General features: G+C 43.9%; 1 protein-coding gene across 2 annotated transcripts in view; it reads right to left on the bottom strand.

Annotated features, from left to right (window-relative positions):
* The window catches only part of fam13a (family with sequence similarity 13 member A), a 216,266-nt gene that overhangs the window by 37,113 nt on the left and 164,477 nt on the right, over nucleotides 1-14,676 (bottom strand). For both annotated transcript variants that reach the window (XM_072583879.1, XM_072583880.1), the window contains exons 9-11: nucleotides 10,967-11,008; nucleotides 8,182-8,349; nucleotides 3,996-4,188 (exon numbers count right to left, since the gene is read on the bottom strand). In XM_072583879.1, coding sequence (XP_072439980.1) covers nucleotides 3,996-4,188; nucleotides 8,182-8,349; nucleotides 10,967-11,008 — 403 coding nt within the window. The remainder of the gene's footprint in view (nucleotides 1-3,995; nucleotides 4,189-8,181; nucleotides 8,350-10,966; nucleotides 11,009-14,676) is intronic.

Here is a 14,676-nt window from a genome sequence, read left to right as displayed (position 1 = left end):
GTTATCAGTTTCTAGGTATACTGACAGGGATGAGGGTAATGGGCTAACATTTCTCAATTATCAATGTCAGATGAAGCTGCACAGTCAGGTAAATAAACAAGCAAGCTTCCTGCCAATGTGAATGAAGGGCTGGCCTTGTTCAAAACTGACATGGAAAACCTGCCCCTAGTTTTAATACATTACTTCCCCTTTTAAATTTCACCTATTTCTCAAAATGGCAGGAGGATCCCCATCTGGCTAGCTGGTAAGGCCACTGTCCACTATGCTAGGAGGTCAACCAGTAATTCTCCCCGTGTCTGCGTGGGTTTCCTCCGGGTGCTCCAGTTTCCTCCCACAGTCCAAAAGAATGTGCAGGTTAGGTGAATTGGCCTTGCTAAATTGCCCATAGTGTTAGGTGAAGGGGTAAATGAAGGGGAATGTAGGGTCGGTGTGGACCTGTTGGGCCGAAGGGCCTGTTTCCACTCTAAGTAATCTAATCTAATCTAATCAGTACATGAAGAATGGTGTTTTGTTGTGCACTTGAATTTACTGCTGCGGCAATGTGAATTCTTGTTGTATTGAGATGACCTGTAATAACTGGGATAGAGTTATTCCGTCCATTGACTCCATCTATAGTTCTCACTGTCTTGGAAAGGCAGTCAACATAATCAAAGAGCCCTCCCACCTTGGTTATAAGTTCTTTCAACCTCTTCCAGCAAGCAGAAGATACAGAAGTTTAAGCAACTGGACCAACAGATTCAAGATCAGCAATTTCCCGGCTGTTATTATACTGCTGAATGGACCTCTCAAATTTCAAATCTAGTATTGATCTTGTACTCGGTGCACCTTCTCTGCAGCTGTAACATTGTATTCCTCACTCTGTTCTATTACCTTTGTGCACTTTTTATAGTATGATCTTCCTGTACTGCAAGCAAAACAAAACTTTTCACTGTATCTAGGTACATGATGATGAATCAAATCAAATAGGCAAATGACTCCACTGAGTTTACTCTCTTCTGCTGAGTGAGGCAGAAAACAGCAAGTTAATAGGGAATTAAAGCAAACGCAGTGTGCAGTGCCTTTTCCCTCTGTGACATGTAAAGCAGTAGTGTTTTACCATACATGTTTCTCTCTCTCCGGAATATTCTGTGCACAGTGTACCAAGCTGCCTCTCAGGAGCAGCAACGTTTTCTGAAGATGCGCCAAGAGGTTTTAATACATGACCTCTAGACCCACCTGGTTGAACAGCCTGCTCTCCACGTGACATTTTCACATCCAAGAAAGAAAAACGTGGGTACAGGCAGATACTGCCACAAGAGAACATTGGCAAGCAACTTTGAAGCAGCAAGTGGAATGGACAGCAGTTGTGTGCTACACGGCTGAACACTCCAATCCTTGGAAAGTGAACCCAAGTGGCACTTCTGAGTAAATCCATGTCTGGACAACTGAGACAGCAGAGCTGTGTTGGCAGGAGTCAATGGATGGGCAAGGAATTAAGGGAATTAATAATGAGACTTAGCATGTTGGAAAAGTTCTGTGGGTCAGCTGGATGGTGATAACACAGACCGAACAGAATAGAATGGAATAGAATAGAATCCCTACAGTCTGGAAACAGACCATTCAACCCAACACATCCATAACCATTCTCCAAACAGCATCCCACCCAGACACACCCTCCTATACCTCTGAAACTCTGCATTTCCTATGGCAAATTCACTTAATTTTACACATCCCAGACACTTTAGGCAACTTTTTAGCATAGCCAATCCACCTAACCTGCACATCTCTGGACTGTGGCAGTGAACCAGAACACCTGGAGGAAAGCCACGGAGAACATGTAAACACCTCACAGAGGGTCACCAGCGGCTGGAATCGAACCTGGGTCCCTGGTGCTATGAGGCAGCAGTGCGAACCACTGAGCCACCGTGATACTCCAAATTGCAGAAAGTGGACGTGCAAGTTCAGCAGGTAATCATGAGAACAAATAAATTTTGGAATTTGCAAATGGAAATTGGGCATCTATTGCTCAAGAAATGAAGTTTTAAAGTGTTGGTGTAACCACACAAGACATTGGTGAGATTGAATCTCGAGTACTGCATTCACCTGAGAAAGGATGTACTTGCATTGGAGGTCGTTCAGAAAAGGTTCATAGAATTCCAAGATGGGAGGCTTGTCTTATGTGGAAAGATTGAACAATTTAGGTCTACACCTGCTAATAATTCAGAAGAATGACAGGAGATTAGCTTGAGATTTATAAGATGCTAAATGGGATTGACAAAATAGACGTAGGGCAACCTAAAATGAAAGGTTTTAGGGATGGCAGATATAAAACAAGATGAGGAGGATTTCCTTCTCCCAAAGGAACTGTGGAAATCGTTGTCACAGAATTGCAGAATCAGTTGTTAACAGAACTCAGATGGAATTTTACAAAGACATAAAAGAACATGGAATTAGGTGACAGATCAGCCATAATCTTCCTGAATGTTGGAAGAGAGTGAAGGGGCTGAATGGCCTACTCCTGCTCCTAGTGTGGTGGATGCCAGGACACTGAATAAATTTTGAGGAGGAAATAAGCAGATTTTTAATTAGTAACAGGTTAAAGAGTTGTGGGGAGCAAAAGGAAAGTGGAGTTGATGCCAAGACAAGATCAGCCATAATACATATTAAAGGGAGAACAGGCTGGAGGGTTGTTCTGCTCTAGTTCCTCCTGATTATGGCAGCTACAGGGCTTTAGTGACTATCACTATTGCGTTTTATTCAGTCCGAAGGCTGTGCATTTGATGTCACTACAGAGATTTGAAGATATAGCTTGGGCTGACAGTTCCATGTAACACTGAGGGCTCAACACAATGTAGGAGGCGCAGTCCTTCAGTTAAGATGTTGAACTAAACAAATACTTTGCTATATTTTTAGCTGAGTATCAAAGTTCAAGAAGTGCTTGGGAAAGCTTCCCAGAGCTGTGACCAATATTCACATCCCATCCAACGTCATGAAGAAAAAGCAACAGATGATCTGGTAATAAGGAACAAAAAGTGGTTGGGAAATGAGGGAACATTGCATCTGTGGAGAGAAAAAGACTTGATGTTTTAGGTCAATGACCTTGCCTGGGAATGGGAATTTGGGATTTGTTTTTAAACCAGTGGTAAGGGAGGGGGATGAAAGAAATGAAGTGTGGAGGGTGGGGGAGATTTCACGATGCCACAGCCATGAGTAATGGTAATGGATATACTGAAGGAACAAAGATTGCTCCCAAATGAGGTGTGAAATGGGACATTTAGAAACGCCGGAGTACACCATGAGGGGATAAAGGAAAAACAAGGGGGACTGTTCTGCTTGGCTGCTGCACCATGAAATCACTTGATGTTGATCCCCCAGCTCGGTCTCTCTTCTGTAAAGGTCCTCTCTCTGAACTGTTAACTCTTTCCCCAGAGGTGCCCTGATTTACTGAACGATTCCCTCTTTTCCTTTTTTTTTCCCCACCTGAAATTTCTCGCATCTTGCTTTTTCAGTACCTTGGGAATGGTCACAATGCCGTTTGTGGGATCTTGCTGTGCACAAACAAAAGGTGCTACAGAAAGGGGTCTATCTTACTCTGCATTTCAGGTATTATAGCAATAATGGCCTTATTGAAGAATCTCTAAAACCCTACATTAAAAAAGAAAATGCTGGAGGAATCCAGCAGGTAGAGAGAAAATATTGCGTCTGGTATGAACCTTCCTCAGAACTGAATAGGGCTGGAAATTGGTGGTAAGTCAGTGACTGAGAAAGAAGTATTGGCGACATGAGAAAAATCTTCAGTACACAGCGATTAGGATCTGGGAAACTGCCAAAGAATGTGCTAGAGGCAGATTCAAGTGTGGCTTTCAAAGAAAAGTTGCATAACCCACCTGAACAGAAATCATTTGCAGGGCTATGGGGACAGGTGTAGGATCTGGGCAAATTGAACTGATCTTATAATGGGCCAAATGGCCTCCTTTTGTGCTGTAAGCTATGATGCGATGTCTGTGTGAACATACCATTGGAGAATCCTGGTTGTCATTTAGCTCAGAGAGTTTACAACTTGATTTCTGTCTCTTTGGCTTCATGCCTTCCTCGATGTAACTACTGTTGTTCTCTTTTAGCTTTTTATCACTGGCTTGGGAAGGTTCCAGAAGTCCCGATCGTCCCTCCTCACTGTTACAGGGAATATTCTCTTTGTTGATGCTGTCCCTGCGGAACAAGGCAGATTTGAACAAATTAGAGAGATGCTTTTATGAACTCGGAGTGCAATCAGAAGGAGCTTGGTACTGGCCTAGCTGTTGTACAAAGCCTACTTGTTTTGCCTTCAACATGGCTAGCTTGCATTTCACACAATAACTGGGGCATTTTTGCTGTCATGATGACAAGGAGGTGAATTTCCTCAGATCATCTCATGTTTGGTTTCTGTCATTTTGGCAGCAAGCTGGTGGATCTAAATGTGGATTTTCTGAGCAACTTATGACAGGAGAAAATCTGAGGAAACTTGGCCGTCAATGCTCAGTAATACACCCCATAATCTCCATCAGAACCTTCAAAAATTATACCCCTCAATCTCTAGTAATACTCCCAAGAATATCCAGCAATAGAATCTCCATTAATACTCCCCAGAACCTCCAGTAATACGCCCTGGAATTTCTATTAATAAATCTTAAAACATTTCACAAAGGTTTCCACTTTTGAAGTGAGGCGAGGAACTGAGGAGATGCTGAGAGGTGTGCAGTTAGGAAGAGCATGTTACAAAAATAAAAAGAGAGCAATGGAAAGAAAATACAAGTGGGATTAATGCACACCAGAATCTCCATTAATGCAAAATACACCTCAGTAGGAACTTCGAAAAGATAACAGAGTTTCTCCCAATCACGTTTATCTACCTACTAATCAGTACCCTCCTCACACAGTATAAATATTATTTTGCCTTTACTCTTGTGAAATGTCCTGAAGAGTGCAGGATGAAAAACCTTGACAAAATGTGACTTTTTTCAGCAATTTTGAGAGGCTGGAATTTTGGAAGGGCAAAAGGGATGTGAGTGTTCTGGCATACACATCAGTAAAAACCGGTGCACAGGAAGAAAACATGATGAGAAAGGTGAATGGGCTATCAGTCTATTTATCGAAATGACTGAAATAGAGCACACAGAGTGCTCTGTGTCCATCTGTGTTTAGTCTGGTCATCACATCTCAGGAGCGACATATTGGACTTGAAGGGACATAGTGATTGGAATGAGGTTGGTCAGGTGGATCTTATGGAGTATGATTCCTTGATTGGGACCAATCAGGAAGCCCTGGCTGACAGATATAAACAGGAGGGTCCCCTTCACTGTTTTGATCACACAGCATTGCCCTTTGGTGTGAAGGGCAGTGCTTGTCACTGGCCACCCGGGTGTTTTCCTATCTTCCTGGTGGTGGAAATTGAATAAAGATTCGTATACTTTGTGTCCTTCACTGTGTTTTACACCTGCGCACACACACCATGGGTGCTGGGGAAAAAATAAGCACTACCGCACTTAGGCGGTAGTGTGGGGGTAAAAAAAAATAAAAAAGAAAAAAAATAGAAAAAAAATAAACAGGAGGGTCAGTGATATTGTTCACTCCGAGAGCTGCCTCTGAGGGAGCTGGATCAGTGTGTGAGTGTTCAAGGACTTAAAAAAAAAGTCTACCCAGCGCCAGGTTGACCTCCGGTGGGGAGGCGCAGAGAGGCCAGTTGGCCGGTGGGTTAATCTCCAAACCGTTCGATGTGACTTTTTTTAAAAAAGAAAATATTGCTCTGGAATCACAGACAAAAAAGTTTAAGGGGCACATTTAAAAAAAAAGCTATTGTTTTGAGGAGTTGAAAGACGGATTTTCTGTGTGCTGACTTTTTTTCTGGTCTGAAAGGAAAAAAGACTACTCTTTTAAAGAGGCTGAAAAGTACATCTAATATTTTTGATACGTCTCCCATGTGGGTTACTGAGGTTAATCATGGTCTTGGTTTTAAAACAAAAAATGGACAAGAAACAAAAATGGCGAAGCCAGTAAGTGAAGTTAAGATGTGCGTTTGTTTACATGATTCTAGAGTGAATTGTAAGCTGTGTAAACTCATTTTCACAAAAGTATTAAATATAATTGGACCGCAAAAAAAAACCAGGAGTCTAAATAAGCACTACCACAGTTAGGCGGTAATGTGGGGGTTTTAAAGAAAAAAAAAAGAGAAAAAAATAGGAGTTTTCAACATGGATGTTGGGGAAAAAATAAGCACAAAAAGAAAAAAGATACAAATAAACAGGAGTCTTTCCTGGTGGTGGAAATTAGAATAACAGATTTGTGCACCTTGTGTCTTTCACTGTGTCTCACACCTGCACACACACAACATGGGTGCTGGGGAAAAAATAAGCACTACCGCAGTTAGGGGGGAAAAAGAAGAAAAAATAATAAATAGGAGTCTTAGTGTCTCCTCAATCTCGGGACAAGCTCTGAGTTAGCTGGTCAGAGTCCACATACTGTGCATGTGTAAATAAAGGGTGACTTGGTGACAGGATACTAGCCTCTGTGTAATGATTTCAAAAGTGCACATCACACATTCACTATTAAAGCCTTAAGAGGTTAAATTATGAATCTGGGTTACACAAAAGTACCTTGTGTTCACCTAATTTTGGAAGGCATAATTGAGGCATTTAAAATGATAAAGCATTTCAATGGTGTAGAGGCAGAAAGACAAAACTAGTGGTAATGCCTCTGGACTAATCATGGTCTTGGGGTTCAAGTTCAAATCCTACCAGACCAGCTGGTAGTATTTAGATTCAATTAATATATTTGGAATATAAAGCTTTTCTCTGTAGTGGAACTACCACTGATTGTCAAAAAATGCATCCAGTTCACTCATGTCCTTTAGGAAGCAAATCGGCCATCCTTACCCGGTCTGGCCCAGGGTTGAGGCTTGAAACTGGTCAGATATGTTCTATGTCGTCCACATGTTGCAGTGACTTCCCAACTGGAAGTCGACGTGTCGGCATACTGGTCGTCATGTGTGGACCCTTTGTGTGGCTGCTCAGCTTAGAGGAAACATTGGTCAACCCATTGGTGAGCAGTGTGGTGAGAGAAGGTGAAGGTCTGTAACAGCGCTGAGGAGCAGTGACTATTGCTGCCTCCGATCCAAAAAGTTCAGTTCATGACCCTACTTGGGGTCTCAATCGCAGTTTGCGAAGCCCTCAATTAAGGAGCTGGAGCTGGGGTCTTCAGGAATAAAATCAGGACATACTCTTATATGGGAGGGCAGTAGAAATCATAACTCACCCTAAAAAGCTACAATAATGGCCAGTGATAGATAGAAGGGAGCAACTTTAATAATCAAGACTGGTGGAATAGATTTTTATTGGGTATGGACATACAGCAATGTAGAGCAAAGATGGATAAGTTGAGTGGTGATGCAAATGAGAAGGTCTTGTAGCAGTGGATAGTGTCTCTGCCTCTGAGTTACAGGCTCTGGGCTCAAGATCCACTTTGGGATTTGACAGTCAAGGAAGAGGTGCTCAGAATGTGGCCAAACAGGGGTTCAAGCACTGGCTTGTAAATCCTCCAAATATACACAGAAGGTGGATGGCAAGAGTGGGAGAGATTCCTGGGTCACTTTTCCATGGGCACAGTTCAGGTCAACAATGGGTGGGAGCCAGTGGGGTTAGCCTTGAAACTGCCCTGATAACCACAGTAGGGGAAAGAGTCCTGGGGAGATTACAGAACTCATGCTGAAAGCAACAGGAACAAAAAGGAAAACCACACAGACTGTGGGCTGCATGGACAAAGCATACTGATTTCATCATAGTGTTGAAGGTGAGCTGGGGTTTGGGGTGGCAGGATTGACACTAGTATGGGGACATACATGGGACAGGGAATGGCTAGTCTCATTAACCTGGTTAACTTGGATGGACTGCAGAACTATCATTAAAACAAGGAGGAAAGCCACCCTTGCTTTAAACAAACAAAGGACAGCCAACACATAGGTCTTAGCCAGTAATTTATTAACTGGCTGTTTATACTTTACACACACACACAAACAGACCTTGCAATTTTATACGTACAAAAAGGCAGTGATTTGACATTTGTCATCAAGATTCTGTTAAGATCTATTCTTATTTCAAACACCATGAAAAATCTATCTAATATACCAGTTTAAAGGGTGTACTCTAATAACAGTAAAGAAAACAGCCTTACGTTTCTTTGTTTCGCCAGTATTCATCCTGCTCTTTGAGATGTCTCCTTCTCTGTCTGGCTGTGGATGAAGATGTTCCCATTTCAGATTCCTCTGAACTTTGACTTCCACTGCCATGAGCATCAAAGAGGTGCTGTTCTACTGCGGATCGGATAGTCCTTTCAAGAACGCTGCAAACACAACACAGCACTTCCTGAGCAACCCGATACACCAGCAGTTTGCCCTTTGAAGTGATATCAGTGACATCAATGTATTCCACCTCAATCCCTTTTAGCTTCCTTCCCAAATTACACTTTCAATGAACAATCTGCACCTCAATCAAAGCCGAAATTAGTTCAAAATATGCACCTACCCACAGTGACATGTATCATATGTATGCACTTACACACAAACATGCAAACATCTAGTCAACTGATCATGCATACATAAGCAGACACGTACTAACTTACACACGCATGTTCATGCACCCACATATGCATGAGTGTACACACTCATCTACATGTACGTGTGTTCACACACACACACCCCCACCCACCTCCCTCTGAAGAATTTATTGATAATGAATGACTGCAAAGTGAGTGACCAAATCTATCTTCACTTTAAGGCAGGAAAGCTCCACAATAATAGCTACAGATAAAGCCAAGGGACAAATACACAATCCAATGATGGGCACTTTGAGGATCAACAACAAGGATAGTCAGGAATAGCAGTAAAGGCTGTGCGACCTTTCACCTCCAGCTTGCCTCCTGTCATGTTCTCATTGAGTCAGGGGTGGGGAGTATTTCCTGTTTGGCTGGGGAGGGGTATGTGGGGGATGGTAGAAGCGCTGTGCTGAACTGAACACTGTGGCAGCATGGGGCAGCTGTTACTCTGTGTCCCTCCAGGCAGCAGATGGGCTGTGGTTGTGTCTCAGCTCTCTCCCAGTTTCCAGTCAGACAGAGTAACTGAGCCTAGTGAGCACAGCCTCAGAAGAGTTAACAAAATGTGCAGACGTGGCAGTTGAGAGATAGCTTCTCAGCCGTTAAGACTGAGTGTCTGATAAACTTAACCATGTCAACAGTGCACATGATAATCATCTCTCGTTACAAAACCAATACAGGAGCTTAGTTCAGGAATATGGCCTTGCACTGTTTATCTGAGCAACATTGCATGAAAGTGCAGAGCTTGACAATGAAACATTATTAGCTGATATTATGAATGCTGTTATGATCAGCATGAAGTGCCTCTCTGATATTGCCTTTGCTAATGCCAACTGTATCCTGCTTATTGCCATTATGGGGTTGGACTGAACCTATAATACAGCATTCATTTCGGGAGGGCTAGAAGACAACAGCAGAGATGTATTACTGAGTTTGCATAAGGGTCCAGTCAGATATTTGGAGTACTGTGAGCGGTTTTGGGCTCCGTATCTAAGGAAGGATGTGGTGGCCTTGGAGGGAATCCAGAGGGAGCTCACAAGGATGACCCTGTGAATGAAGGGCTGGTCACACAAGAAGCCAGTTGAGGACTCTGGGTCTGTACTCAATGGAGTTTAAAAGAATGAAGGGGATCTGATTGTAACGTACAGAATCGTGAAAGGTCTAGACAGAGAGTGGACGTGGAGAAGATGTTTCCAATAGAAGAGACTAGGACCCCACAGACCTTAGTGAAGGGATGACCTTTAGAACTGAGATGAGGAGGAATTCCTTCAGCCAGAGGGTGGGGACACTGTGGAAGTCATTACCACAGAGAGCTGTGGAGGCCAAATCATTCAGTGTATTTAAGACAGAGATAGACAGAGATTTAAGGGTTATGGGAGAAGGCAGGAGAATGGGTTTGAGAAACATATTGGCTATGATTGAATGATGGAGCAGACTCAATGGACCGAATGGCCTAATTCTGCTCCTATATTGAAGGTCTTACATTGCCCAACTTGGGAAAGCTCTGGGATTGAACTTGGAACTGTCGTGGCTCACATACTCAACTAATGACAGAACCAGTTCAACATGGAGCAGTGAAACATTTGTTTGGTTACACTTGAGAACGGTTTTCTCATTTACTGAGCTGCAAGAAGGCAGAGGGATTTCGGGTGGGGGAAGAGCTTGTTTTGAACCAATGTGCATTTTTTGTGAACGGGAGAGTGAGGGGGGTGGGGGTGGGGGTGGTGGGGAAGAGGTTCTCAACCTCTGATTGTACCTGCTGTTTCCATGCCCCAGCAGGACAGACAAGCTCAGTCACTGAGATGTACTCGGGTGGTGTCCATCATCACAGAAGTTGTGGAGGTGGCAGTAATGTCACTGCATTAGTAATCTAGAGGGCCCATGTTAATGCTCTGGGGATATGGGCTTGAATTGCATCACTGCCAGATGGTGAAATTTATATTCCGGAATTAAAATAACCTAGTCTAATGTTAATCACATAACAACGTTCTCAAAATCCCATCTGGTTTACTGATGCCCTTTGGGGATGGAAATCTGCCATCTTTATCGCCTACATGTGATGAGTAGCAATGTAATTGACTCCTAAAGGCCGTTCTGAAATTGTGGAAAGCGTTAAACAGCTCAAGGGGCAATTAGGGAGGACCAAAAAAAAACGCTGATCTTATGTCCCATGTAAAAATAATAAAAAGGACCACTCAGCCTATCGAAGACCTTTACTGGCTCTTCAAAAGAGGGAGTCAGTTAGACTCACTTCCTCTCGCTTCCAACAGCCCTTTCTCATCAACACCATTGTTTCTTCATTCAAGTGCACATCCAATTGGAAAACAAACCCTCTCCTTTTGAAAGAAACAAGTAAAAGTGCTCTTACTTCCCAGCTGCTGATATCCTGTTGACTGTAGGCATGTGGGCACTGTAATGGTAAACAGATACACAGATTAGATCATTAAAACACCAGGAAAAGGTGATCAACAGTGAACATAAGAGGGTGTCAGAGCTGACACTACGGTGATGATTCAAGAGGGGAAAGGTCATGTAGCCCCTGGCTGAACTTTCCAAGACAAAGCGGGGGGATGGGTGGGGAAATGATTTACCCATTACCTACAAATAAAATAAGCTGCAGTGAGGTCTAAGTTCAATGGACTATTGGATGAACCATCTGTCCAATTCACTGGCACTGTCCACCACTCAGAACGGAGGTCATTGATAAGACAAAAGATGAAGCCTTATGGTAACCCATTCCTTTCTTTGTTGTTGCCTCAGGGGACAGGTGCCATTGTAAAGTAACTGGGCCACTAGGAAAGTAAAGGGGACCAAAAAAAACACTATTACCAGCACAAACTGTGTTCGGGAGGGCAGCTCTGCTCAAGTTGTGACAGAGCAGAGCAAGCGTGGAGCTGTTTGATTAATCCTTCTGGATCTGGCTAGAGAAGACGGAGGTTATCAAGGGGAACACATGACAATCTTCAGTTGCAGCAACATTTTGTCTTGGAAATTGGAAAAGTGTGCAGTTAAGCAGAATGAACCCCAGGACAGCACTGAGAATGACTCGATTACCGAACATGCATTCATGAAAGGACAGAATTTTAAAAAGGCACTCAAGTGCCTTTGGTGCTGTCAATATTTAACCAAGTTAACACCAGTCACTGAACACATGCTCTTCAGAAACAAGTGGTTTAAAAGGAAAAAGCACTCGTTAAAAGTTCTTCTGGTCTGTGGTATGACTGATAATCCAAGTAATACAACTTAATCTTTTGCCTTCAAAAATGCGACCACCAAAAAAAAAATCATGACAGTTAGTGAATGCAGCAGTTTAATTATTTCTTAACGGCTCCTGTTTTGTTTAACTGACACACACACCGTTTAACCAGAGAGTGGTTAGATTGTGGAACTTGCCACCACAGGCTGTAGCTGAGGAGAATATACCAAGAGTATAAAAGAGGAAGTTAGATAAGCACGAGAAACAGAATAAGGAATAGAAGGATATGTTGAAAGGGTGCGAGCTGAACTGAGGAGGCCAGTGTGGAAGTCCACACGTACATGTAGAGTTTCTTTTAGATTAGATTAGATTCCCTACAGTGTGGAAACAGGCCCTTCAGCCCAACAAGTCCACACCGACCCTCCGAAGAGTAACCCACCCAGACCCATTTCCCTCTGACTAATGCACCTAACACTATGGGTAACTTAACATCCACCTGACCTGCACATCTTTGGACTGTGGGAGGAAACCGGAGCATCCAGAGGAAACCCACGCAGTCACTCGGAGAATGCGCAAACTCCACACAGTCACCTGAGGCTGGGATCGAACCCGGGTCCCTGGTGCTGTGAGGCTGCAGTGCTAACCACTTAGCCACCGTGCCGCCAAAGAAAACTGCTGGAGTGAGAACAGTGAATACTTCCTCCCTGGGTGGTTTCAACCTCTCGATTGACAGCCAAACACCCTGACCAATTGTGCCACAGACCTTGACCTTTTTGGTGGAATGCATTTTCCAGCACAGAAGCAGATCAACGTAGTCGGACAATGTGCATTGATATATTGTCTGTATCATCCAAAAGCCCTTACGGTCAACAAAGCGCATTGGAGAGATAGCCACTGCTGTGATGTAGGGAACAGGGCAGTTAAATAGCACACAGCAAGATCTCAGAAATAGCACAGATCTGAATAGCAGGTTAATCTATTTCTGTGCTATCAGTTGGAATTTGATGGACAAGAGGGGGGATAAATCTTGGCTGGGGGCAGGAAGAAGATCCCTGTCCTTCTCACAGAACCTCTTACATACAGGTAGACAGATGGAAATTGGTAGGAATGGGATGACTCCTCTGCAGTTCAGCCATGATGAAATTGTGTGTGCGTGCAAATGTGTGTGTGCATAGAGTCATATAACACAGAAAAGGGCTCTTCGTCCATCCCAAAGAGAAGCTAGGACCTTTCTCCCAGGAGGTTGAGGCATGGATAAGTGGAATTGGAAAAGTATTTTCCCCAGGGCAGGGGAATTCAAAACAAGAGCGCATAGGTTTCAGGTGAGAGGCGAAAAATTTAAAAGGAACCTGAGGAGCAACTTTTCCATGCAGAAGGTGGTGAGTGTATGGAATGAGCTGCCAGAGAAAGTGGTGGAGGCTGATGCAATTATAACATTTAAAAGACATTTGGACAAGTGACCTTGCTCCTAAACGGTCTGAGGAAGGACTCAGGCAGACAGAGTTCGTGCTTGCTGACCCTGTGCAAATTAAGATGTTCTTCCACTGACCCAGTGTACCTAGCAGCGTCAACAGGGTGCTGATGAGCGGGAGAACCAGTGTAATTGACAGGATCATAACTCACTCTCCCAGGATATATGGCAGGCAACTGTTAAAGGAGAAAGTGAGGACTGCAGATGCTGGGGAGATCAGAGCTGAAAATGTGTTGCTGGAAAAGCGCAGCAGGTCAGGCAGCATCCAAGGAACAGGAGAATCGACGTTTCGGGCATAAGCCCTTCTTCAGGAAGCCCTTCCTGAAGAAGGGCTTATGCCCAAAACGTCGATTCTCCTGTTTCTTGGATGCTGCCTGACCTGCTGCGCTTTTCCAGCAACACATTTTCATGCAACTGTTAAAGTCCTGGTGTTGCCAAATACTCGCTGATTCTAATTTGTTGCAGAAAGAGGGCATCAACAACTGTTAGCACAGTGCTGGATCAGTTCTGGCTCACTGTTACCTCTCTTTGTGGGAGCCTGCTGTGCATAAACTGATTACTGCATTGCCTACTGTACAATACGGACTTGCTTTCAAAAGGTATTTTGTTGGCTGCAAAATGCTTTTAGACGCCCAGTAGGTGTGTAAAACATTCCACAAATGCTCTTTTTTTTCCCTTTTATAAATTCATAAGTCAAACTGTACAGGAAAGACTCTTTGGTACATCAAGTCTGCGTTGACCTACCTACACTAACCCCACTTTCCAGCAGTAGACCCAAAGCCCTGAATATTGCGACATTTCAAGTGGCCATCCCAATATGCTTCTAAAAGGTATGAGGTTCCCTGGCTCTATTGCCCTTCCAGACAGTGCATCCACGTCTTACCAGCGCAAACCTGGACACTGAATGATGCTGAACCTGGTGCAATCAACAACCAACCTCCCACATCAGTCCCCATAATGGAGGGAAAGCCACTGATGAAGCAGCCAAAGAGCCATGACACCACCTTTGGGCCTGCCCCCCCCCCCCCCCGCAGTGACGTCCTGTGCCAAAGGTGACTGACCTTCAACAACCATCTCCCTTTGCGCCAGGTCTGACCCCAGTCAGCGCAAAGCTCTCTGCACCTTCTTGATTCCCACCAACTCCAGCAACCCTGGGACTAGCAAGCTTTGAGAAGGTTTGTAGCTCAGGTTAAGGTTCTGGATGTAAAATATACTTACATCCAGAACACTGGGACTCCCAGGCACCACTCTTCCAGGTCGATGTTTTCCAGGGAAGGGTCAACAGATGGCCTCCCATCTCCAGCTATCTCATCCTCCACCCTTGCTGCCATTGGTTGTCCAATCAGCCTATCCTGCCCTCCCATCATTCAGAAACCAGAAAATACTTCCTTGCCATTGCTTGGTACATTTT

The sequence above is a fragment of the Chiloscyllium punctatum genome, chromosome 14, assembly GCF_047496795.1.
Source record: "Chiloscyllium punctatum isolate Juve2018m chromosome 14, sChiPun1.3, whole genome shotgun sequence".
Classification (NCBI taxonomy): domain Eukaryota; kingdom Metazoa; phylum Chordata; class Chondrichthyes; order Orectolobiformes; family Hemiscylliidae; genus Chiloscyllium; species Chiloscyllium punctatum.
The sequence above is the reverse complement of the archived record's forward strand: the minus strand, read 5'-3'. Positions and strand labels throughout refer to the sequence as shown.